The sequence below is a fragment of the Eleutherodactylus coqui genome, chromosome 11 (assembly GCF_035609145.1).
Source record: "Eleutherodactylus coqui strain aEleCoq1 chromosome 11, aEleCoq1.hap1, whole genome shotgun sequence".
Classification (NCBI taxonomy): domain Eukaryota; kingdom Metazoa; phylum Chordata; class Amphibia; order Anura; family Eleutherodactylidae; genus Eleutherodactylus; species Eleutherodactylus coqui.
In genome coordinates this window covers 23,695,819-23,723,203 of record NC_089847.1, presented here as the reverse complement: position 1 = coordinate 23,723,203, position 27,385 = coordinate 23,695,819, and the positions used below count along the sequence as shown (strand labels likewise).

Sequence of the window (27,385 nt, the reverse complement as noted above, 5' to 3'; positions counted from 1 at the left end):
AACAGAAAAAATATAAAACTAAAAACCATCTCTGAATTTGTGTACATGATAATGACGATTACTTAATTTAAGGAGTTAAAGGCTTCACTATAAATATTGTATTTAATTCCTAGACGTGGGTTTTATGTCCGATTTACTTCATTTTTCCATTCTGTCCATCTTTGAAATTGTAACAAAAACGATTTTCACAGTTCATAAGGTTAAAATTAATAAATTAAAAAAGATCAAATATTAAAATCTTCAAAAGTGCAAAAGTTACTTCATGTCTGAAACCTACGACCAGCTGAACTGATACTGTTTTCTCGGCAACACAACTTCCATGTTTAGGTCTTTCTGCTCTGCCTCAGAGTCTACAAGTTGGTAGCCGAGCATGTTCATAGCCCCTTTACACACATCTTGTATCGTTTTCACTTTTTCAAAGGGAAGAACGTATCTCCAGGCCTGAGAAACGTTGACTGCATTGCGAGATGTAATTGTGAAGGCTTCCTTCTTATTTCCAGAACTCTGGCCATGTGTGATGTTGTAGATCCACTTCTCAAGCTTGTTCGTAAGTTTCAGCTCTGCAAATTTATACATCTCCGAGATCTCTCGTAAGGGGTCCCGAACCACATCCTCGTACCTCACTAACATGTATCGGTTCTTGAGGAAGCTGGGAGCTTTGAATGCCGCTGTTTCATATATCTGGACGTGACTTCTACAGATTTCCTGGATCACCTCAAACTTGATGTCGTCTACTTTTGTCCCATTGGTGTTAAGGACGATTCCATTGTCTCTTGTTAATGCTTTCCGTGACTGCTCACGGGATTTTGCCACTGCTCTAGGATCCCGGACCAAATGAAGGATCTTTAAGTTTAGAGAAGGGTCGGTAAGAAGGGGATACAACACTTTCAAGTCAAAGAAGCGGACCTCTTTTATAACCACATGACTATACAAGTTGCAAGCCTGTTTAACGTTGTCAAATGGATATTTTCCACAGAGGGTCTTACAGGCTAGCTCACTTGTGATCTCATCACGGGGAAAGGACTTGCAGGCCGGGACTGTACATAAAGCTCTGCTGACCGCCCACTGGAAAAGGGAAGAAACGTCCTTCTCTTTTGGCATATAGGAGTCAAAAACAGACATGTCGCAAAGGAATACTGATCTTACAAGATCCCTAACTGCCATGTGGAGAACCTTGGCACTGTTCTGAAACATGGTCACCCACACATGCCATGCAGGCTCCATCATGTAGAAGACATCCGGGTGTTGACTGAAGATTTGTCCAACAAAAGAAGACCCAGACCTCCAGGAGGACAAGATGAGAAGATGGACTTTCTCCTTTCCGTCTGTATCTGAGTAGTGAATGTTTTGTCTTGAGTATAATACAAGCAGAAATATGGTTTGAATCACCAGAAGTCCCGTTGCCACAAAGCCTCTGATTCTTATCTTGGCCATGATGTCCACGTATGAACCACTGGAGAAAGGAAAAAAAAATAATTATGTATTAACTACTCGCTCAGCCATTCACAGCCAGCCTTCTACCATTCATTGAATTCAATATTCTTATATTTAAAGCCCTTCCCCGAAGATCACTGCAGGGTTACCGTCTGACTATTGCATTCAATGGGGCCACCTACAGCAGCGGCGGCCCCATTGAAAGGAATGGCAGAACAGATTAATGCCATTTCCAATCATTTCAATGTGGAAACTGGTTTTGACATACAAGTGTTTTGGGTTAAGAGCTTCGTCATAGAACAAATTAAACTCTTAACCCAAGGCACCAGTGTACTTCAGTGCAATGAGAAGGAGCATCTTATAGCTAAAGAGAACTCATTAGGTGCCCACCATAGTGCCAATCATTTTGAAGATAGAATTGCTGTTTTAAGCATAGTAATTTACTAGAAAACCATGTGTAAATATACTTTTGGTTCTGGGATGGACCACTTGTTCTAGTACTATGTTCTCTAGTACTATATTAGCCAACTTAACTCATCTAGTGGCATAAGCGATAAGAACTTCCATAGATATCTACAGAAAACCACTCAAACGTTAGGTGTCTGTAGCAAATATCAAGGTCAACTGGTTATTATCTGCCTGGTGTGCTACATTTTTTCTTTCCCCTACTCCCCTCCCCAATCTCAGCCATTATCTGTCCTATAGAAAGTTTCATTTGATTCCACCAACTGCTTCTAGGAGAGGGATGGTTTTTGACAATGAGTGTAGATAGCACCATTCACAATAGGTCACAGAGTATGCCCACAATGCTCCCCCATGGAAGTAAATAAGTCTCCTCTAGTCTATTGTTTCTATGGTCCATAAGCCTGAGAACAGGAAGTCTATTATTCAGCTTAGTGTCCAAAGTAAAAACTGCAAGATATTATGGGTTATTTTAACCCCTTCTCGATGCAGGTTGCATACGTACGTGCTCGGTGGGAAGAGTTCAGTGGAAAAGACAAATAATTACATCATATAAATGGCATGGGCTCAGGAGCTGAGCACGCGCCATCCGCAGGAGAACTGACTATGACTGACAACTGGCCTCCCAGTTACAACACTGATCCCCACCATTTACCCATTAAATGCCATGATCAATGTTGATTGCATCACATATAGAGTTAACAGAGGGAGGCTGCCCCTTCCGTGACGTCATCGGCCCTCCGCCATGAAATGGCATAGGGCTGATGGGTTGCCATTGAAACCAGAGGCCTAAGAATGGCCTCCGGGTCTGCCATTGCAAGTGCTGGCAAGGCAATTAAATAATACATTGCAGTACAAAAGTACTGCTGTGTATTACTGAGCAATTAGAAAATTGCAAGTTCAAGTCACCTTAAGGAATGTTAAAAAAGGTGAAAGAACGATGTTAAAAATGTTTGCATACGCTTCCCTTTTTAGGAAGAAAAAATGTACTAAAAAAGCCATATATTTGGCATCACCGCATCTGTACAATATATTGAGATCTCTTTTTATCCTGCTTTGCAAATGCTATTAAAATAAAAGATCATTTTTTTTGGTTCATTTCGCCTCAGAAAAAAACGCAATAAAAATGATCAAAAAAGTCATACATACCCCAAAATAGTGCCACTACAAACTACATGTAAGAAATAAGGCCTTACACGGCTCCATGCATGGAAAAATTAAAATTTATGGGAATGTAGCGATGCAAAAAGAAAATTATTTTCCAAAATAGGGTTTTATTGTTAAAAAAAGGGCAAAAAAAATAATTAAGGTATAATTTTAGTATTGTTATAATTATACCAACCAGCAGAAAAAAGGTTATCATGTCATTTATACTGCATAGTGAATTTCTTTTTAGCTTTGGCCCCCCAGAAAAAAAACCAAACTTATACAATACTTAGTATGTACCCTAAAGTGGTGACAATAACAATTACAGCTCACCACGCAACATAATATGGCCATATCAATAAAAGAAAGCAAAGTCCGCGGCAGCATGAGTAGATGCAAATAAAAGATAACTTTTATTCTTCCATTGTAAACAGCTGCTTTCGATCTTAAACAAGATCTTTGTCAATTATATATGGCCATATCAGTGGAAAAATGAAAAAAAAAGTTGTGGTTTTTGAAAAGCAGAGATGAAAATGCCAAAAAATCATCACGTCCTTAGGTCCAAAATATGCTGTGTCACTAAGGGGTTAAGATATATATACATAGTGAACTGGAAAATGCTTTTAAAAAATCACCAAAAACTAAAAACAGTATATGATTAACATATTATGCATATTACGAATATGATTTAAACAACCGGTCGTTTTCTGATGATTTAGGGATTTCTTTCTACATCAGGTATTTTTAGTGCATATTTCTTAATACATGATGACATTTAGGATACACAATAAAAGGATCTTTTTCGTGTCCTCCTAGCGTCTCCACATGCCACTTGTTTTGTCGTATTTTGATTTTACAATTGCAGTTCTCCAGCACTACCACATGGGGGCAGCAACTGCCTGTTAATGAATTCAGGGACTTGCAGTAAACATCTCAAGTACTGTATATAGTAAACATTTGTGTGCTTTTACACGGGGCCGATAAACCATTCAGATTCCCACAACCAGCGACTAAATGACAAACGAGAATTTGCAAACTTACTTTATTTTTATTAGATGGTATACTCTATGAAAATGAGAAACCCCCTTATTGAAGTTTGTGTGTCTTAAAGGGCCACTACAGTAATTTTTTTACTGATTCATTTTGTAACTTGCTCCCCAGTGTATATAAATTGGTTAGTATTTAGAGATAAGTGAGCACGCACGGATAAGGCAGTTACTCGAGCAAGCATCGCTCTTCTCGAGTAACTGCTTACTGGTCCAAGCAGGCTCAGGGGGCGGGAGTGAGCGGAGGTTAGCGGGGGGAAAGTGAGAGAGATCTCTCTCTCCCACCCCGCCGCCCCCTGCTCACCCCTGCCGCCCCCCCCCCCCCCCCCCGAGCCTGCTCTGACCAGTAAGCAGTTACTCGAGAAGAGCAATACTCCCTCGAGTAACTGCCTCATCTGAGCGTGCTCGCTCATCTCTATTAGTATTGCCTTGGTTAGTTATTCCTTTCTGCCTGAAGCTCCTGGAGTCCTTCTCCTCCGGTCATTCTCCTGACTGTATACATATAGGTCTGTAGCTTCTTTTGATGAATATACAGTGTAGTGATAATCACACTAACCCCTCTGCAGGCAGAGATGGTTCTGGATCTAGCTGCTCATGTAATGCTGTGTTGGTGTATCACGGGATTGATAGCACAGAATAGTGAAAGAGAAAGCAGGAAGAGATTTCAACATCAAGGTAGTGTCTGCTAAGTATCAGACAGGAGGCTGCACTGCATGGAAGGGATGGTAATATACAGAGGAGACTTCCAGGGTGTGATAGACAATCAGGAGAGGTGGCAGGGATGGAAAAACATGCATTAGACTACATTCATCCAAACCCACCGATTTTGGCAGGACTGGAAAACTCACATGCATATAGGGGCCTCTTGACATTCTCCTGACAAGTGGTGTCGGGGAAAGGATGATCGGACACGTTGATTTTAAATGCCCACGTAGCAAGCTTTTATTAAAATAGGCATTTTCTGTTGAATTTGAAGAAACCACCAGTTATATTCGTTATGTTGAGCTATTTAAATCGTTCTTGTCTTATTGGTTTTTGCAAACAGCTGAAAGTTTGTAAACCTAATTTGCAATGGGGGATAAATAATTTTGATTGCAACTGTATAAATATGAGTTGTGATGTTGCCACTAACATCCAGTCTATCTATACTATCCAGGGGCGTAACTAAAGGCTCAGGGGCCCTGATGCAAAACGTGAGCTGGGGTTCCCCCTCTATCTGTTTCTGTACCCGTACCCATACCTAAACCATGTTAAATTGAAGCTTCTGGGCCCCAATGCAAAACCTGTAACAGGGCCCCCAACTATAATGCTTTACTCATAGTACTGGGCTCCCTATATGGAGAAGAGGGGCCTTATGGGCCCCCTAAGGCTTCTGGGCCTGGGTGCAACCGCATCCCCTGCACCCTCTATAGTTACGCCCCTGATACTATCCCTATATTGAATATAAACAAGTAGACATTCGGTAAGAATTTTGGGAGGGGTGAATGGAGGGGAATCTGCCCCTGGTGACAGAACCAACATGATGATGTAGGTCAGTAACATCTCCCCCTATTATACATTCAGCAACTGCTTCTTGGCCATAAACCAGGAGTCAACAGTATTGCCTAGCATCCAAACAACAAAATAACTAAGGACAATCATGAGCAGCAGTAATGTAATACTTTTTCTGGAATTTGCCGTTGTACAGATTGTGTGGCAATCCGCCTAAACTCCAAACAACTTCCATAGAGATCAGGCGATAAAAAGTCTATGCTGGATCAAGTTCAGCCACTATAAAAGAACATATGGATTACACTAGAATAAACTAGGAACTCTGGGGGACTTAGGTTACTAATTGGCTACTGAAAGCATAAAAAAGGTACAAAGCTGACAATGGCTGGCACGTGTCATCACGCATTGCAGCCCAAATTATATAAATGGTCAATTGTACAGAAGTATGAGGTGGTGTCAAAGGACAGAATGGAGAACTTTCACTTATATTTCACTCGCTAAATTGTTAGTATTATCATAGTTTATCCTGGAGTTTATATAACCGCCCTGCAAATATCTCGCTAGATTATAAACAGGGAAAAAAATCAATGTCCTGGGACTCAGGACGTGTGTAAATATGAAACACCCATTTGTGATAGTCTGTGGGCCTCCTTGCTCTGTGACATAATGGTAAATGCTCTGTATAATAGTGCTGGGTCCTGTTATGATGATTTTTATGCACTTAATATAAACAGTTGCAAGAGGCTTGACAAAGACTCCAGTTTAGGGATCAAAACGTTGCTGCTGTGATCTGCTTAGGAATAAAGTGGGCCCCTAGGGGGATGAAATTGCACCATTGACGTTGTGGGATTCTCTTCTTATATTGATTATAATTTAGGATTTGGGTCGGATCCTCTACCTGGCATGCATCGCTAACTGCTCCATCATATTTGATTGTCCAGTGAGTGCTGCTGTAACTATCGCTTTTTTTCTCATCTGGCCCAGACGGTTTAGTAATAGGATATAGCCAGGTATCTAGCTTTCCCATTCATTTTGAGGCGTTTTGCCCAAAGAGTGTCGTCTATTGAGCTAGAAGCCATCCAATAAGGTTCACCTGGACGTGGCGGATGGGCCTACATGTTTTGATCAAAATTTACGCAAAAAAACTTGCATGTTTTATGTGGTTAGCATAAACAGCTGTGCAAATTTATGAAGATAAGAAATGTGTATGATTTCTGCAGCATGTGTTTTTGTTACTGTATTTGTTGCAGCCATGGCTTAAAGGGGTTGTCCCGCGCCGAAACGGTTTTTTTTTTTTTTAACCCCCCCCCCCCCTTTCGGCGCGGGACAACCCCGATGCAGGGGTTAAAAAAACAACCCGCACAGCGCTTACCTGAATCCCGGCGGTCCGGCATCTTCATACTCACCTGCTGAAGATGGCCGCCCGGATCCTCTGTCTCCGTGGACCGCAGGGCTTCTGTGCGGTCCATTGCCGATTCCAGCCTCCTGATTGGCTGGAATCGGCACGTGACGGGGCGGAGCTACACGGAGCCGGCATTCTGCACGAGCGGCCCCATAGAAGACTGCAGAAGACCCGGACTGCGCAAGCGCGGCTAATTTGGCCATCGGAGGGCGAAAATTAGTCGGCTCCATGGGAACGAGGACGCTAGCAACGGAGCAGGTAAGTATAAAACTTTTTATAACTTCTGTATGGCTCATAATTAATGCACAATGTACATTACAAAGTGCATTATTATGGCCATACAGAAGTGTATAGACCCACTTGCTGCCGCGGGACAACCCCTTTAAAGCCCATTTACACAGGGTGGTGATCACTTAAAAATCGCTAAAAAGCAATTGTTTGAGCAATAATCGTCGCGTCTAAATGTGTGGCCATTGTGCACTTTTCATTAAATTCTGGTCAACCTAAAAATCGTTGTGCAGTCTTATCAGGACCGCACGCTGAGTTCTCCGTTGGTAGTGCTAATAGCATTGTTTCCCGTCAGAGAACAAAGGACCTAAATGGAGATAATAGTCCTCTGGCTATTAACTGCATTCAGCTCAAGGCTTCATTTGCACACTAATAAGCTATTAAGTAGCTGAGTAGCTACTTAATAGTTCATGCAAAATCATCGCTCAAAGCTGTCACTCAAACTATTGTTTGAGCGATCATCGCTCCATGTAAATGGGCCTTTACGTGTACTTTCACACTTTATTTCTTCGTTGGAAGTGCTGACTTCATTGTTTTTTGTTGCATGATGAATAAAGACATATAGCAGACCAGAGTGTTGCACCGAAATACAGCAATCTAGAATGGAAAGGGTTATAGTTTGGACTGCAAGAGGAATACTTTTTACATCATTAATGCATGATTACAAAGGGGAGGGTCTTTAACCTGATACTGCTAATCTATGGAACAAAAGGGCAGCAGATTAGATTTATGTAATCTACAGTCTTAATGGACTTTTGACTAATTGGCCACTTTATTAGAGCCCCCAGCACTTCATGATTGGAGCTTCCCTGTATGGGACTTAGAGCCGTGACCCTTGTGTGCGGCATAAGATCACGTGACAAGTTTTCTGTGAATCAATTTCATGTAAATCCACATTAGATGTGAAAATCTAACCAATTGATCGACTCCCAACGACTTCTAGTCATCAATGCTAGACCTGGAGTTCACTATCAACCATGTGAGGTTTTCTTGTGTAATAGTGCGGAGAGTATAGCGAGAAGGGTGTGATCAAGGAAAACATCCAGTAAAAGGGGATTCTGTGGATGTTAACAACTCATCAACAAAAGGGGTCCAAGGAAGGCATCAAGAATGGTTCTAACAATAAGGCAGAGTGCAGTCAAAATTGTAGCCAAATACAGTGCTGGTGCTCAAATTAACGTGTCCGAAAGAACAACTTGTCCTTCCCTAATAGCAGACGACCAGTTACACCGCCATTGCTGTAGAAATAGAAAGACAAAAATTGGATCACTGAGTTGCGGAAAACATCACCTGGTTAGACTAATCCAGGTGCTGATGGGAGGGTCGGAATTTGGCGCAAGCAGCATAATTCAATGCACCCTTCCTGTCAGGCTGGTGGAGGTAGAGTAATGGAATCAGGGTATAGGTTTGAACGCCTAGAAGAATTACTACTGTTCTGAAGGCCAAAGGCAGTCCAATGCACTAGGAGTTGGGGGTCTTCAATAAAGCAGGTAGTCAGTATATATCCCTATGCATATCCTAGCAGCAACCTCTACCACAGCTCTGTACACCTCTCATGGGCATGACCCCAGTCGAGGGGTGCACAACCCGTGGCCTGGGATCTGCATTTGGCCCACAATACCATTTATGGGATCAGGGTCCCATGAATCTAGTTTGAAACTACAGAAAGAAGCATATGAGTTATTGGTGGCCATGTAGGCACGTAGCTCTTCATTTGAATTTATAGGGTTTGTGAAATACTAGGCAGTAACCACAATACCCATCATCTGCAATGCAGAGAACTGTTTTCATCAAAAGGCCTCCATTGATTGGAGTGTTGATTGGAGGAGAAGGTGGCCCCCATTCTCACGATAGGAGCAGGTTCCACTGCCAGGACTACCATCTACAAGATATTTATGACATGTACTTTTCAACATTAAGTTTTTATTGAGATTGAAATAGTCATACATCACATTATCAATCCCTTGTTACGAGATAAGTACAACCATTTGGACATTGTTTACAGTATTCTCTATCACACGTGTTGTAAATCTTTGCTATCATCAATCAAATATCATTTGTTTCCCACAGAATAACAATGCACTGTCATTTCTATCATCGAAAATAAAGCTTGTATATATTCTATTATGTAAATATTCTATGACATGTACTCTTGATATGCCATAAGTGCCTCAGGCGGTAATACCCCATTAACTATTTTTGCAGCCCTTCAGAGTGGTTCAACATGACAATGTGGCCCCTGAACCAAAAAAGGTTGTACACCCCTGTCCCATAATAGTATGTACAGTACATCCACTACAAAGATGGTCTTTCACAGGTGGAGCCGACTCATCTGTACAATACATGGAGAACCCATTGATTTCAATGAGAACTGTGTAATGCTTAATTTCCCCTGTGGTGGCGCTGCAGAGACATTGAACAGTTTTGCCCACCATAGATTACAGCTGATCGCTGGAGGTCCCAGCAGCAGGGCACTACAATCAATTATCAGGAAACCCTTTTAACAAAAAATGGATGGTCCAAAGCTTCCCCTTTTACACAGGAAGACTTCTGGGGGGTTGAAGCTTTTGCACAGGAGGATTATTGCTCAGTGGAATGGGTCGGAAATCGTTCTGGAACACTCATCTCCATTCACAGTAAACAGGCAGTCGTTCATAGATGATTGACAGCCTGTTTATACAGAATGTTGCAGCTGTAGAACAATGCTGATTTTATGGTTTGCTTGAAAGACCCAATCAGTGATTTATCGGTGATGGTTCTTTCAATGCCAGCGTTCACATTGCACATTTATTGTGAAACCGCTTGATCTAAATAGCGATTTGCATGATACTCGTGCCGGGCAAATGGGGATTAAGTCTATCAGTAAACAGGCTCATATTCTCACAATTGGGATTAGAAGAGGCGAGGAAGCCTACTGCTCACAAACAAATAACATCTGTTTTCCATATACATCACTTACATAAGTGCTGATGTTTTGGGCACAGTGTCAGTCATTGTGTCGTTTTAGGAGGAGTAAGTAATGAGGGCTCAAAGTATTTGTGGTTTTATGGCTGTAAAATAAAGAAAAGCCCCTGGGGTGTCAGTTACATTCCTAAACCCCGTATATACCTACTAAGTGCCTCACTCCTCTATGACATCACTAGTACATGTCGCACACAGTAGAAAGAGTCCGCCCTGGACAATCCCTACTTTTTAGAAGGGTGCTTTGAGAATAAGCTGATCACACAGGTCCTTATGCCAGAGTTCTGGTATACAATAGTCGCAAATTTTTGTGCAAGTCCTAACCTGGCAGCAAGTGTTTAATTTCCCTGCACTGCCTCCAAAGGGGAAATGAAGTATTACAAAGTGTTCATTCACACCATACATCACCCAGCCCATGCACTCCACTCTGCCAACACATTCAGACTAGACATCGCCCTAATACAGACCTCACATGCTCGTCTCCAGGATTTCACCAGAGCAGCACTAATCCACTGAAATGCTCTACCCCAAGACATCTGGACAATCCCTGATGCACGGATGTTCAGACGTTCCCTAAAGACTCACCTCTTCAAAGAAGCATACCAACTCTCCTGATCTAGTCCCCTACCCCCAAAATATGCCTATCATTTACATTTCCTGCCCCGTACTCCATATGAATATTTCATGTTCTCTTCTTTTTTTTCACTCATTGGCACCCCCTGGTGACAGATCCACCTTGTATGAACTGCTAAGAGGAGTGTAGGAGGTGCGACAACTGCATATTTCTAGGTAAGGAAAGTAGTTGTCACTCCTCAAGCCCTTTCAGTCTGTATTGGGATGCCCCCCAATCCCCTGGTATGCAATTTGGGGGTGTTTCTGCTGGGAAGGACTAGGGACATTGGTTATAGTGAAGCCCACCTTCAACACCAATGGGTACAGAGACATAATGGACAATGTGGTATTAGCTACCCTTTGGCAATACTTTGGTACAGCTCCATGTCTCTACCAACATTACCAACGACCATGTCATACAGCACACATTGTTTTGGCCTGGTTTCAGGAGCAGAATGTCTCCGAACTTCATTGGCCAGACCAAAGTCCAGATCTCAATCCCATCGAGCATCTTTGGGATGAACTAGAATGCCTTATCCGTGCATGTCCATCACCCTCCACATCACTATCTGAAACTTACCTCCATGAATGGAGGCAAATCCCTCCACACATCTATCAGAATTGGGTGGAAAGTGGCCTAGAAGAGATACTGTAGTCATTGAGGCCAACGACCGTTCAACATAGGATTTTAAAATGTGAATAAAATCGAATTTCATCACCATCTATGTGCGTCCTGATACTTTCATCAACATAGTGTATCTTCTGTACATCTCTGAATATAAAATCTGCTTTTATCCAACATGACCCTCTTGTTCCTGGGCTCTGTCTGGTATTGCAGAATTAAGTTTAATAGGGATGAGCTGCAATACCACACACACTCTAAGGAAGTGACTGTACCCCGCCACCTCTCAATGAAAGCCATCCGTGCAGGACCCGCAGCTGCGGGCTCCCATGATTGTCTATGGGCGGCTTGAACTGCAGATCGTTAGCGCAATTCAATTCCGCCCTTGGACATTGGGCCTGACTGTCAGTCAAATGTTCCAATAATCCAGACTATTCCATCCAATAAATCTCTTGACCGTGGTACCACACACAGCCGTGGACAAGAGGGGAGCTGTTTCTATAGAAGAAAGGAAGTTCTTTTTCTAATCCTGTACGACTTCTGATTTTACTGTATTTCTGTTTTTTTACAGAAAATACTATGGATATGAATAGGTAGAGGAATATTAATATGTGGTGTTCTACGGCAACCGAGACACGAGCACACGCTGAGGAGATGACAGGGGTAGAGATGGCACTTCTCACGGTGGCTCTGCCAAACTCCTCTCCAGAAGGATGCATACAGCCTGAACCCAGGCACCACTAGGCCTCTTCCAGGCAGTTCTGGGTCAGCGGTTACCTGTATAGTGGTGTAGTGGACTTGAGAAGCTGTCACTCGTGACGCCACCGTTCCTTCACACCATTGGTAGTCCGGAGGGAAAATAAGTCCACACAAAGTTATATTTGCATACCTCAATCACTGGGAACGGGCAGTGACTGGAACTTTACTTCTCCAATGCAAACTTCACACATCAGTGCAGGAAGAACAGTTCAGAAAAGGTCAGGGAGGAGAACACAGGATGACACTGGGCCTACAGTCCTAGTTATCTGTATGACTCCGCTCCTATACACACACTCCGGGACACAGTGATGACATCGGCTTACAGGCTAAGTTATCTGTATGACTCTGCTCCTAGACAGACACACCGGGGGTGGACAAAACACACCACAGACACTCACCTGCGCTTAGAAGCTTGATCATTGCATGGCGGGCTCCTTTCTCCACTCACTCTCTAGGTAGGGGTCCTGGGATGGGAACATCAGGATACCTCTCCTCAGCTTCCTCAGTTGAAGGTACCCCCATGTGGCCAGCACTCTCCCTCCACACTCTACCATTGAAGCAATGGAACTCAAAAGCCCACACCTTTTGGCTTGCCCTCTTATTTATATTTTACACACCCACATAACAAGACAGTTTGATACATTTTCCAGACATATCCCAGCCAGTCACAGACATTAACCTCTTGCATGCTGCAGCTGTGCAATACACATAACTAAAGACAAGACAATTTGCACAGTGCATCCGCACTGAAGACATGACATGTATGACAATTAAGGAGAGGCCAGATATATAGACTTCAGGCCACTACAAATATATGGTTGAAGTAGCCCTTTAACCCTCATTGCTAAGGACTTTTAGTACAAGGTATACCCTGTTAGAAATGATGCTGTGAGAACCCTTGTTATAAAAGAGCAAAAATATGAAAAGCTACAGCTGTACAATATATAATACACTGAATGGCCACTTTATTAGGGACCCTGACCCTTTCACGATTGGTACTTCCCTATATGGAAATTAGACCTGTGACTCCTGAGTGCAACGCAAAATCACGTGTGAATCCACATTAGATGGTAAAATCTAGAAATCGGAGTGACTTCCCACAAGGCCTGGTCATCGTTACCAGACTACCTGGGGACAAGATTTCACTGCCAACCTTGTGATGCTTTCTCATGTAATTGAGTGAAAAGTATACCAATAATAGCAGAAAAAACATCCAGAGAAAGAGGATCCTCGAAATGTAAGCAATTTATTGGTAAAGGGGGTCAGGGGAGGGTGTCAAGAATCGTGTTGATGAACAGCCACCGCACAGACAAGCAAATTGCAGCTGAATACAAGACTGATGCTCTAATGAATGCGTCCAAAGAAACTCACAACTCGCCATTCCTTAGCATGGATGGGCTATAACAGCAGACAACCAGTTCCAGCGCCATTGTGTCTAAGAGTAACAGAAAGGAAAGACTTCGAATTTGGATCACTGATCAGTGGAAAAACATTGCCTAGTCAGATAAATCCAGATTTCTGTTGCACCGGGCTGATAGGAGGGTTAGAATTTGGTGCAAGCAGCATAAATCGATGACCCCTTCCCGTAAGGCTGGTCGAGTGATGGTGTAGGGAAGGTTTTCCTTGGCGCATCCTGTGTCTGATATCTGTGGATGGACAGCATGATGAACTGTTGCAGTTCTGAAGGCCAGAGGAGGTCCAACACGCTACTAGATGGGGGACTCTAATAAAGTGACCAGTCAGTGCATAATACGTAGTATTTACAAAGCCATATAAATGTGCAGTACACAAGAAGTGGTCAGATTCTGCCAGCGTCCTGGCACAGTTCTTGCGACTATTTCTGGCCCAAATAATACTTTTCTGTTTAAGGACCTAAAATTAAACCAGGGAGCAGACATTTATTCCAAGCCCTAAATTATGATGGACATTAGGACTTAAAGTAGATGTACCTATACGGCGGGTGGTTTTGGCGTAGTCATGTAAGACATATTCGGACTGAAGTTATAAAGTATGATAATTAGGTGATAATTATGTTTCCAAGAAGCCTCCAAAGGAGTAAAATTCCATAAGTGACCTCCAAGAGGAAGCGAATCGCGTCCCTCTGAAATTAACAGCAGCACTTAGAATAATTATATTGGTTCATAGGAGATTTACAAAAAAACATTTCAAGGGGAGTTCAGTAATAGGAACCACTGAAGCTCCTATTACACGAGCCGACTCATGCGTTTGACAAGTGCCGATCAATAAGACCGGCATTCGTGTTCATTTGTCGTTTTGCCAACATATTGCTTACAAATTCATAAAGAAGACGGTTAAATATGACCAGCAGATGCTTTACATCAGATGACTTTTGATCAACCAGTGACTATTTTTAGGTGAGCTGCAACAAAGCGACTAGCATTTGCACTTTCAGGTGATTATTCAGACAATCGTTGTCCTGTGTAAAGCCACCCTTAGCTCATGAAATCGCTCTTTCTGGGTAGGATAGTAACATAGTATGTTCGGCTGAATGGAAACAATGTCCATCCTCCCCCCTTGTTGATCCAGAGGAAGGCAAAAAAAAAACAAGAGGCAGAAGCCAATTAGCCCATTTGGGGGAAAAAATTCCTTTCCGACTCAATAATGGCAATCAGAATAAACCCTAGATCAAGGGGGTAAGATAGTTGGCACATGCAGAGAATTCACACCAAGACCAGCTTGACTTTTTAGGGAGCTTTCACATTACGCTACCAAATACCCAGCTGCGGAATTGCACACCAAAATCCGCAGGTCTGACTGCAGATTTTGATGCAGAATTGCAGGCAGTTTTTTTAAGCCTTTGGACTTTGGTGCGGAATGTACCGCGGCTTGCGGTGCGGCCTATTCCATCCCGTGTGAAATGTCCCTTACAGCATAGCACCTCACATCAATACAGTGCATAAACAAAATGGATGCTGGCTGTCTAGCCACTAACGCATACATGCAGCATCCCTCGCAAATACATTGCATGCCTGCTGCCAACACCCTGAAATACTTCAGGTGCATCTGTAACTTTTGTGCGGGCTCCCATGGGGCAGTTTTCCCCAGACTGGGAACTATACCTGAGAAGATCACACCTTTATTATTGAGCTCTCCTAGGGGATACCCAATTGGGCTCACCAGACCACTCAATACCCAGACTATTTGTACGGGTGGAGAAGGCCGGCCTTCTCTCCCCTAACTCTAGCCATCGAGGCCTTTTTCATGGGTTTTACACATGGGGTCCTTTCACATGGGACAATTGTCCAGTGCAGAAGCGCCCAACAGTCGTCCCAGCGATAGTCACTCCTTTGCCCCGGCGATAGTCACTCCTTTGCCCCGGTGATAGTCACTCCTTTGCCCTGGCGATAGTCACTCTCTTGCTTTCACACAGGAACAATCATCGCTCAGTGAACAGAGGTGAAGCTGCCCGGAAGTGGCTCTAGCCGTCTACCTCCATTTACAGTAAACAGGCAGTCGTACATAGATGAATGACTGCCTGATTACACAGACCGATCGGCATTTGATTTTTATGCCTGCTGAAACTGAACAATGATCGATTATCGTTCATTTTCGCATGATCCAGCGGGAATCTGAGCATAAAGTAGAAAAGGCCCTCAGTGTGGCTTCATACACGGCATTTTTTGGAAAATGCATTTGCAGTTTTTGGAGCCAAAGTCCTTCCGTTATAGTTCTCATCCTTTTTCAATATCAATGGAGGCAGAAACATTTAGTACAACTGTCTACTATGAGACGATCCTTGTTGCCCATAGCAACCAATCACGGTACAGCTTTCATTTCTCAAGCAGCTGAGGTAAAATAAAAGCTGCGCTGTGATTGGTTGCTATAGGCAACAAGGAGCATCTTATAGTACAGAGCTGTGCTAAATGAGGCCGAAAACGTTTTATTTTGCCGTAGTCGTCGCTAGGCGGATATGAGACCAAAGAGTTGCCAATGAAGACAGGAGAGCGTTTTGTGTCCTTGACTTTCACGTCTACCAGTCTGCTATTAGTGTACGTCATTTTGTAGCACAGTCTGGTGAAGACCCATCATGTGGGTGCACTATTCTTAAGCGGGACTCCAATTTTATGAAAAAAGGTGGCATCTGTAAGCGAAAATCATCCCACTGTCCATCGGTAAGTGTCGAAACAGCGGAGCGTATCCGTGCAAGTGTCACACAAAGTCCTCAGAAATCCACCGTCACAGCAAGCAGAGAATTGGGCATCCCGCCGACAACTGTGTGGGAGATTATGCGCAAATGTTTGCAATGTTATCCCTACTGAATGCAATTGTTACCGGCCTGAAACTAGACAGCGGGGCGCGGTGACGTTCCTTCTGCGAAAGTATGCAGACTAATGAAAAGCGATGGCTTCATGGAATTTTTAATGTTTTTTGGTAAAGCGCCTTCTACTTTCAGACGCAGCAAAACGTGACGAAACTGAACCATTGATTTCAATGGTTTTGTTTTGACTAGCGGGATTCTTGCATGAGAAAAGAGACAGGCCTTGCCCTATCTTTCTCATACCTAGTTTTTCTTCTTTTTTTTTTTTTTTTACTGCAGGTAATTGCGCAAAATTAAAAAAATAATAATAATATTGACTTGTTCATGCGCGAACACGCTTTGTAGCGGCGAGTGTATTTGTGTATGCGCTCGTCTGTTTAAGCCCTGAGTGCCATTAAACGTGAGTTATGGGGGGGTTCAAATCGGGAAGATTATTTGTAATAACATTGTATATGACCAGGGACACATCCATCCATCCTCAATAAGCCGCCCGTCCATCCATCCATCCATGGTGTAATTCTTGAGACTTTGGCTTTATTCACACGGGCGATTTTACATGGCTATCTAGCCGCAATAGAACGTCACCCGAAATTATAAACCATGTAAAGCATTGGATTTCAATGCATTCATTCACATGGGCGATTTTTGGGTTCATCAAAAATCAAATCGCCGATCATTTTCGGTCGCCGATTTTTGACACTGCATCAAAAGATGGGTTTGACCTATCTTTTGATGAAAATTGCTGGAGGCTCCCATAGACTATGGCAACTAAAAGAAAAGGGAGGGGGATGGAGTTCACCTGTGTCTGTCGCTCATAAATAGCTGGCTCTATTTAAGCATTAGAAGTCATTTCGAGGATTTCTGACGACCGACAGAATCCCGTGCTGTAGCGTATTTTTCACACGATATGGGCGAGAAAACACTAATTAATCTTGGGATTTGAGATTATTTTTCATTATTGTGATTTTTGCCCATGTCGCGGCCAATGTAGAATTACAGCACTCGTGTGAATGAGGCCTTATGTACTCATCAGACGAAGAATCTTGTTCTGTGATGATGGCGCAATATCTCGAGGTGACCTCCCTGCATAATGGAAAATTTCATGTGGGATCCTAAACAAGTAACCTGACACGCATTAATGGTGCCTGAGGACCGTCTCACTGCACATCCAGCTATTCATGACGGGGCTGCAGTAACATATCGCATGCCATTATAGCTTACAGTCTTTTCCTATATCATCCTATGGAAACAAGCCACGCTTGCAACAGATTAACGGAATTCAACCGGTTAACTGCAATGCAGTAAAATTTATTTCCAGCAACTTCTGCCAAGTTCCTCTACCAAAGTCTATACTGTCCTATCATTACAGCTGTTACATGCAATTATATCGCAGGGGCTGATAAAGTGTTAAATAATGTGCTGACAGTATGTTACTGTTTATCAAAAGCTGTAATACACGCACATAGTAAATGTATCTCCATGATAAGAATTCCAGAACTGATTACAGATTAGGCCATCTGACTCTTTGCCTCTGGCATTGCAGTTGTAGTGGCCCAGAGTTAACGGGGCCCCTCCATAAGTATGAATCTGTTTGTCTTGTGCATTTGTATTGTCAGTGTCTTCTATGTTGCATGAATTTGATGTGTATTGTACCTCTGCAGCACTGAATGGGTTAACGTCTGGGTTATGTCTAAAATATGTATCCTGTTGTGTGTCATGTGACCATGTAATATATATATATGATTGCAAGGTGTAGTGCAAGGGTCTTCTGCTTGAAAAAGTAAAGGAGTAGTCTTGTCTTTTTGAGAGAGCCTAGGAGTGGAAGCAAGGAACTTCTATTGAGTAGGAGAGACTGTGCCTTCTCTTGTGTGGAGCCCCATGATGGAAGAGGCTGAGCGATTGCCTTGTGAGTGCCCTGGGCCCAATTCACCCAGGCCTTCCTGCTATTGACCTGGAGGACTGAGAGAGTGAGAGGAACCGCAAGGCAGCGCTGAGAGCCGGTAGAGAGCTGGAGAGAGTGAAGGAGAGTAGCCGAGAGCAGAACCCCGCAGATAACTTGGACTATGGACTTGTCTGTCATCCTGTGATTCCTCCCTGTCACACCACTAACTTGTTTGCACCAGTATCCTGATGGTGTGTGTAAATTGTTTGGACTGTTAATCGTTGGTACAAGTAAACGAGCTTAACTGTCCGTTCCCGGGTCTGCTCTGAAACATTATCCCTGTGTGTGGACTGTTTATTAACAACATCTGGATTCACCGCAGAGGATGGAACGCTGCCGTTACGAGTGACAAAAGGACCTTAGCGTAAAGCGCTACTTGGGTTACCCTGTGAAACTCCCCCAGCAGTAACTTGGATGGGTCTCGTGCTACCCCCAGGGGAAGAGATGGTAGTGCCCCGTGACAAGGAATCAATCTACCCCGCTCTCTCCTCGTCTGTGGGCCCACTCCTCGGACGCTTCACAGTGAAACCCCAGGGGGCAGGGACTCTTAGGCCCTGGTGCAAAAGTTCATCTTGGGCTCCCCACCACCTGAAACTACATGGCTACTGGATATGTTAGATACAATAGCAGAATAAAGCTTACTACATAGATTCAACAACAGAACCAATCTTAGAACACAGATATGGTACTAGAACAAAGCTTACCACATAGATATGTTAACAGAACAAAGTTTACTACACAGATACAACAACAGAACCAAGCTTACTACATAGATACAGTACTAGAACACAGTTTACCACATAGATAAGTTAGCAGAACCAAGCACACAGATACAACAACAGAACCAAGCTTACTACATAGTTACAATAAAAGAATCGATCTTATAACATAGATATGGTACTAGAACAGAGCTTACCACATAGATATGTTAACAGAACCAAGCTGACTACAGGGATGCAATAACAGAACCAAGCCTGCTACATAGATACGATAACAGAATCTAGCTTAGAATATAAATACAGTACTAGAACAGAGCTTACCACATAGATACTGTGAGGGATTAGCATTTAGGATCGGTAGCAACCTGGGCATAAGCAGTCAGAGACCGTGACACTTGCGATAAAGTCTTTAGTCCAGGCTTTGCCTGGGTTTATTTCCAAGCAAACAAAGCAAAATACAGGCCTTTACATCAGGCAAACATAAAGTAAATCCTGCTCGTCTGAGCACTTACTATACAGGTAGCGTCCCTGTCTACACACTGGTAACACAAATGGCTCCTGCACACAGCCAGCCAGGACTCTCAGACCTGCAAAGGTCTCAGCTCTCCCCCTGGCCTTGTAGGCCCAGGCTTTATATGGCCTGGTACCAGCCCCACCTGGTACGTGGGAATGACCATCCCACCCTTCACTTTGGTCACTCCAGGAAAAGCCGGCCCGGATTATGCGGCTTGGAGCCACTTACATACTACAGCGTGTTAGTGGCTTAATGCTACTAACACTATACTGCCGGCTTCCTCCACCGAGCCCAGGCTGCTCGGTGGCACGCATCTGCCCAGGCGCTCCCCAAGGCAGCATAGGAGAGCATCCTAGGTGACACATACCTGCCCTCCAGCACCTTGCCGGTCACCGTCTCACAATACGTTAAGAGAACCAAGTTGACTACACAGATACAACAACAGGACCAAGATTACTACATAGATACAATAACAGAATTGAGCTTAGAATACAGATACAGTACTAGAACAGAGCTTACCATATGAATATGTTAACAGTTCCAAGTTGACTACACAGAAACAACAACAGAACTAAGCTTACTACATAGATATAATAACAGAATCAAGCTTACAACATAGATATGGTACTAGAACATAGTTTACCATGTAGGTACAATTAGCAGAACCAAGCTCAGTACAAAGATACAACAACAGAACCAAGCTTACTACATTGATACAATAACAGAATCGAGCTTAGAACATGGATACGGTACTAGAACAGAGCCTACCACATAGATACATTAACCCTTTTCAATCCACTGTCAGACGTCTAAAGACATTCTGATTGAAGGCTGTACAGCTCCGATGTCAGAAGACATCTGGCAGGGTATTTATACTGTAGATTACTGGCTGCTCTGTTGTCGGGGGCCTCTCCAGCATGTCACATACTGCAGTACTGGCTCTAGCCAGCAGATAGCGCCATTGTATAATGGCAGAAAGAGAAAGCCCTCTAGGAAACACTGAATCCAAAATTGGATTGCAAAGGGTTAATAGAACCAAGCTGACTACACAGATACAGTCTCCCTTTTTTCTAACTCACAAGAATAATGGAAAGAGGCCCAATTTTTTTCTCAGCAATGCTTAGCAGTAATCCATGAAAAATGGAGCGTACGCAAATGTCATCCGTGTGTGCTTTATTTTTATTTCACACACTGCAGGGGGATGTTTTCCCCTATAACTGGGGCTACTATGCATGCGGCTCCTATGGATGCCGCAGCTAAACTGGAAAAGTGGGAAACAAAAAAAAAAAAAATGCAAATGTCCCCCAGAGGTCTTATATGATGTCGTAGGGGACAAAGATGGTAAAAAAAATTGTTACAAAAATAAGTAAAGAAAAATGACAGTATAAAATAAAAATATACACATAAAAAAGAAAATGACCCAAAGCTGACGACAACCAAAACCGCCGCCGTATGCGCCCTGTAATCCAAAACTATACATATAGTATGTCAGAACGTCCGAAACAAAATGAGAAACCATTTCCCATACTTTATTTTAGCGTAAATATACAAATTTAAAAAAAAACACCAAAAATGAATGTTTTAAAAAAATGTTTTGTTAGCTTTTTAATCACCAAAAAACTAAATAAAGGGAAAAAAGTCAGTCAAAGACTATAGGAAAAAAATAGGTCCGTATGTCACGGGGGGAAAAAGAAGCAGCTAAAATAATTTTGGTAGGTGAAGGAAATAAAAAGGGCAGTAAAACCACCAAAAGGGTAAAATCCTTAAAATGTGTCTGGTCCTTTAGAACCAAAACAGCCTGGTCCTTAAGGGGTTAATGGGTCAGTGCGCTGTCCATTGCAGACGTGGACGGCACACGGATGTGAAAATCGTCCTTGGGAATAAGCCCAGAGAAGAGGCATCATCAAGCAATTACTGCACTGTAAGCAGATGTAATGTTAGATGTCCGTAAATTTTAACACATCAGCGAATTTATATGAATTGGTCTCACGAACGCCAGTGAGATGACATCAGCTCTGCGCCATGCCAACATACGGTTGGCAGTCATCATGTGAATTCAGACATATATGACATGCAGCCAGGCACACACTGTATAGTGGGAGCGCGGACGGATGCCAGGAAATAGTCATCGGAAGTACAAAGTAATAATATGGTGAGAGAAGTAGGGATGAAAGTGTCCGAGGCCACTTTCAGGCAGCCGAGAAAATCGCGTGAGATTTGTGCGTTACAAGATGCACAAATCATGTGCGATAATGAACCCCGTTCTTTTAATGAGGTCATATACAGGAGCGATTTTTTTACCACATCGCAGTTTTGGGGGAAAAAACACAGCATGTCCTATGTCTGTGCGCGCCCTCGGAATGCCTCATTGCTTTCAATGGGCCCGGAAAAAACACTCAAGTGCAATGTGATGCAAGGTTTCCCATTGAAAATAATGCAAAGCACTTGCTGATCTGCTGGTGTGGCTGAAAGCTAATCCGATATTTCGGAAATAGAAGATATTTCGTTTAACGGATCTGTAAAATAGAGCTGAGTTTCAATCGAACAAAAAAAAGGTCTAATATTGCGCTCACCAGTGTGAAATTAGCCTAATATAGCAGTATATGTGTCAATCTCTATATCTATCCATATATATCTACAGATAGATAAATATGAGATGGATAGATACGATAGATAACATAGATACCATAGATACCATAGATAGATAGATATGAGACAGATGGATGATAGATAGATAGATAGATAGATAGATAGATAGATAGATAGATAGATAGATAGATAGATAGATAGATATGAGATAGATAGATAGATAGATAGATAGATAGATAGATAGATAGATAGATAGATAGATAGATAGATAGAGTGAGGGATTAGCGGTTAGGATCGGTAGCAACCTGGGCATAAGCAGTCAGAGACAGTGAAACATAGGATAAAGTCTTTAGTCCAGGCTTTGCCTGGGTTTATTTCCAAGCAAACAAAAGCAAAATACAGGCCTTAACATCAGGCAAACACAAAGTAAATCCTGCTCGTCTGAGCACTTACTATACAGGTAGCGTCCCTGTCTACACACTGGTAACAAATAGCTCCTGCACACAGCCAGCCAGGACTCTCAGACCTGCAAAGGTCTCAGCTCTCTCTGTCTGGCCCTGTAGGCCCAGGCTTTATAATGCCTGGTACCAGCCCTACCTGGTACGTGGGAGTGACCATCCCACCCTTCACTTTGGTCACTCCAGGAAAAGCCGGCCCGGATTATGCGGCTTGGAGCCACCTACTCACTACAACATGTTAGTGGCTTAATGCCACCAACACTAAACTGCCGGCTTCCTCCACTGAGCCCAGGCCGCTGGGTGGCACACATCTGCCCAAGCGCTCCCCAATGCCTCATAGGAGAGCATCCTAGGCGAAATGTAACGGCCCTCCAGCACTTTGCCGGTCACTGTCTCACAATAGATAGATATAGCTTAGCTCCACTCCCGTCCCACCCCCTCCCAATGCAAACAGCGGCTAGGGGTGGAGAGGAGAAGAAAAGGGGGGAGGGAGTTTAGTAGTCATGCTGCTAAACTCCCTCCCACCTCCCTTCTCTGGCTGCTGTCATTGGCTCTGATAGGAGTCTATGGCAGCGGCATTGGTCTGGCCAGGAAGATAGTTCTAGGACTATCTTTCCTGCCCGGCGTGAAAGCGCCCGACCAGGCGCTTTTACACTGCGGGAATACACCTGTGTGATCTGATACATTGGAATCCAATGCATCAGATTGTAGCGTATATCAGGTGCCCATGAAAACACCGGCCGATATACGCTTGTGTCAATAAGACCTTGAGGGCGCATTCAGACAACCATATATCAGCTGGGTATTCACGCCGGCCGATATACGGCATCTCTCTTTGCAGGGGGAGGAGGCTGGAAGAGCCGGGAGCAGTGCTCTGAGCTCCCGCCCCCTCTCTGCCTCCTCTCCACCCCTCTGCACTATTTGCTGAATACTACTCAGAGCAGTTCAGGAGAACTGCCAGCCGGCCGCGGCTGAACTCCGTCTGCAGGGACAAGGTGAGTATATATATATATATTTTTTTTTAACACATTTTTGGATGTTTTTCAGGGAAGGGCTTATATTTTTAAGCCCTTCCCGAAAATTCATCCTGCGCTCGCCGGCAGCCCATTGCTTTCAATGGAGCCGGCTGTATTGCTGGCTCCATTGAATTCAATGGGCGAACATCGTTCTTCTCTGCCACAGCTGTTACAGCTGTGGCAGAGGAGAATGATCTTTATAGTATATGTTCTCAATGGGGTCGGCACTGCTGCCGCCGGCCCCATTGAGCGCATATATAGAACACAACGAATCGCAGAACACAGATAGGCGCGATCTGCGATTCCTCGTGTCCTATAATTTATCGGACATCCGCATAAAAAGCGTCCATGTGACCGATCCCATTGCGAAGCAATGGTTCTATAAATGCGCAGATCGCATGCGCATCCGCAAATCCCGGCAAAAACCGGTCGTCTGACCAAGACCTAAGGCTGAGAAAGAAGATTGACCTACAGGACTTTTATGTCAGACTGAAAAAACAGAAACTGGACAGAATGGACCTTTCCGTTTTTATTTTTTTAACATTGTACTCCATGGGGGACTCACACAAATAGAAGGTATTTTGTTAACGGCTCTGTTTAGTACAACTGCAAATGTGCAGAACTAAAAATGACCTACGTTTCAATCAAACAAAAAAAAAAGAATTTGTTAATAATTGGTCAAAACGGATCTAAATGATCCACTAATAACGGAGGAAAGAATGCTGATGGAAACCTAGTTTAGCATGTAACAAACACTTAGGGCTCCTTTACACAGGCATATTTGTGCACGTATTTGCATGCACAATACGCACAGAATACAACCCATTGATTTCAATAGGTTCATTCTCATTTCGTTTTTTAGGCCACGCATTTCTCGCACACAAGAAAAAAAAGGACCTGCTCTATTGTTATGCAAATACCTATAGAAGTCTATGTAGAGTGGCAAGTGAGCGTGCACTGTACGCACAAATGCGCAATATGCTACGAAATTCTGTGAAAAATCAACACATCTGGGATTCATTGCAGAAAGCAGTTGTGCGCACATTACCCTGGTATGCAGTCACCTTAATAATCACAGCATACAAGGACAGATTTGTGCCCCTAAGGGCTTATTCACAGGAGTGTATATTGGCCGTCGTTTTCACGACTGGCCGATATACACTACCATCTGAGCTGTCTTCCCCCTTCTCTCACCCTCGCCGTCTCTCTGCCTCTCTCCTGACCTCCGGCTGAAAACGGCGGCCAATATACATTTGTGTAAATAATCCCTAAGGGTAGCTTCAGACAAGTGTATGCGCAAATACGCTCACCTCAGCGCAACATGTTTGTTCAGTGAACGAGGCTTCTTTGCACATGTGCCTGCGTACTTTACGTATTTGCGCAGGCACGGCATGCATGTTCACATGGGTGGAGGACACCCATTTCTGCCCTAATTTAAATGCCTGTAAAGCCTAATGAGGTCCAGTGTGTGCAGCATATTGCGCATCCTGTTGCATATTGCACGGGTATTTGGACACCTCCCATAGACTTCTATGGGGACTCTTAGTGCGCAAATACGCAGGAAAATAGGGTATGTTCGAGAAATACACATGCAAAAAAAAGGATATGAGAACCAACCCATTGAAATAAATGGGTTCTCTTCTCTGCGTCTTGCTGTGCAAAGACGCGTGCAAATACGACCGCGTGAAGCCACCACCAAGACAGTATCCCACAGGCGTTAGCCTATTTAAGTGCACATTTGCGCTGCATATCTGTGCGAGTGGCGTTGCCTTTTTACTGTATTTTTCTGTGCGCATGCCCTGTGTATTTGCTTGCCCGAAAAAACATGCAAACATGCTCCCATTAATTTCAATGGACAATTCCGTTTATCTACCGTGTTTCCCCCAAAATAAGACAGGGTCTTATATTAAGTTTTGCTCCTAAATATTTCTTTTTTTCATGTATAACTGCCTGGACACTAGTTAAAAATCAAGATAGGGCTTATTTTGGGCGTAGGTCTTATTTTCAGGGAAACGGGGTAGTTGAACATGTGCTATGTTCATACGCAAAAAATAGAGCATGCTGCAATTTTGTTTCTTGCAAACTAAACGCGCGTGCAAAATATGCATTGAATCAATGGGTTCTATTCGCTGCGAATTGTGCGCGCAATTTTGGCATGCATAATACGCACCCAAATATGTTCATGTGAATAACCCTGAGAGCTTGCAATCCATACTGCATGCAATTTCAGTGAATTGTTGCACAGCGACAATGACATTAACACTTTTCCCACAGGTGTAAGGAGACACAAGTCCGACAAGTCCGACAAATGTCTACAGACAGAGGGGATCTACAAACAGGGCGACAAAAGAGTCAAAGGAAGATCCTGGCTCAGATTACAGAAAACTGCAGTATCGCTTACCAAGTGTCATCGGTTACGCTATTTCCACTGTGGATTGGCATGCAGAAAAACCACAGCATATAAGTAGCAGTAGGAGATTTCTTGAAGTCTTATGCACAGACATTGGAAAAGATCCGCACTGTATTGACCGGCGGTGCGGACTATAAATCTGCAGCATTGCAATTTAGGGTATATCCACGCATACGATTTTCGGACTGAAGAAATAAAACAGACCAAAACTGGACAGGAACGAAACAGTATTTCAAATGGTTCTATTTACACCAGCAACTTTTTAATCAGGCAAACAGTCCGAACAAAAAAAAAGTTGCAGCAGGTCCTATTTTGTTGCAATTTTCGGGCAAAAATTGTCCTCTCCAAGCCTATGGGTGCATTTAAATAAAAATGGACTGCACTTGTTTGATGCGGTTGGGATCCATTTTTATTGCAGGTAACTTAACAAAAAGGACATGGAACCAAGAAGTGTGCAGAAACCATCATGTGATTAAAATCGGATGCAAAACGGCTGAAAATTGCATGAAAAAATTGCAGAAACATAAAAATCACGTGAAAATCAGGATTGAAAAAAAAAACACTCCAAAAGTGGGGGTGCAATATATATATATATATGCGCTGTTTATGTAATTCCCTAATTCACCGATGCCAATACCATGGCACAGTGCAAGGCTCCCCAGCCTGTGGCACTCCAGCAGTGGCAAGACTACAATTCCCAGCAGGCTGCCAGGGCATGTCACTGCTGAAGATCCACAAAACAGAGACCACTTCGGCACATGCTGATGAAAATAACCGAAAAGAGTCAAATGACACAAATGGATACAATAATCAACTCAAAAATACAATATCAATGAATATATATATATATATAAATTATAAATAAATATAAACCAATAACATCAACAAACTTCTGCGCCGTGCTGCGCGTCACGTAGATTTTCTGTCCATCGTTTACTATTTGTCATTATAAGTAAAGTATTCCAATGTAATAGGAAAAATACTGCTGAAAATAGCAGTCTAGATATAAAGAAGCAGAGGACACATGAAGATGCCTGCATATCAGGGCAGTACCTGCTGTGGGCACGTATGCCAGGATTCCATTCACATGTTGAGCAGTGCTGCTGTGTGCATCACTGGTGCCCCTCATACCAGCTCACAACCCTACCCCCACATATCACACACTCACCTCTCCTCCTCCTCCTCCTCTCCTTACAGGACAATGAGCCTCATTCAGACGTGGCTGTAGGTCCTCT

At 43.3% G+C, this 27,385-nt stretch overlaps 1 protein-coding gene across 3 annotated transcripts; it reads right to left on the bottom strand.

The window, feature by feature from the left end:
- LOC136581659 (carbohydrate sulfotransferase 6-like) lies at positions 1-27,385 on the bottom strand. 3 transcript variants are annotated; one of them, XM_066582284.1, is made up of 2 exons: positions 27,319-27,385; positions 1-1,453 (listed from the first exon to the last, which is right to left on the bottom strand). In XM_066582284.1, the coding sequence occupies exon 2, from the start codon at positions 1,432-1,434 to the stop codon at positions 274-276; it is 1,161 nt and encodes a 386-aa protein (XP_066438381.1). In that variant the 5' UTR covers positions 1,435-1,453; positions 27,319-27,385; the 3' UTR covers positions 1-273. The 3 variants fall into 3 exon arrangements, with proteins under 3 accessions (XP_066438381.1, XP_066438380.1, XP_066438379.1); XM_066582283.1 differs by lacking the exon at positions 27,319-27,385 and adding an exon at positions 27,204-27,274; XM_066582282.1 differs by lacking the exon at positions 27,319-27,385 and adding an exon at positions 26,142-26,195.

Bases quoted from the DNA above. Each gene is read 5' to 3' on its own strand.
- LOC136581659 (XM_066582282.1), bottom strand. From the start codon at position 26,182: ATGCCAATCCACAGTGGAAATAGCGTAACCGATGACACTTG. The intron at 1,454-26,141 runs GTAAGCGATACT...TCCTTTCTCCAG, and splicing joins AGCGTAACCGATGACACTTG to TGGTTCATACGTGGACATCA.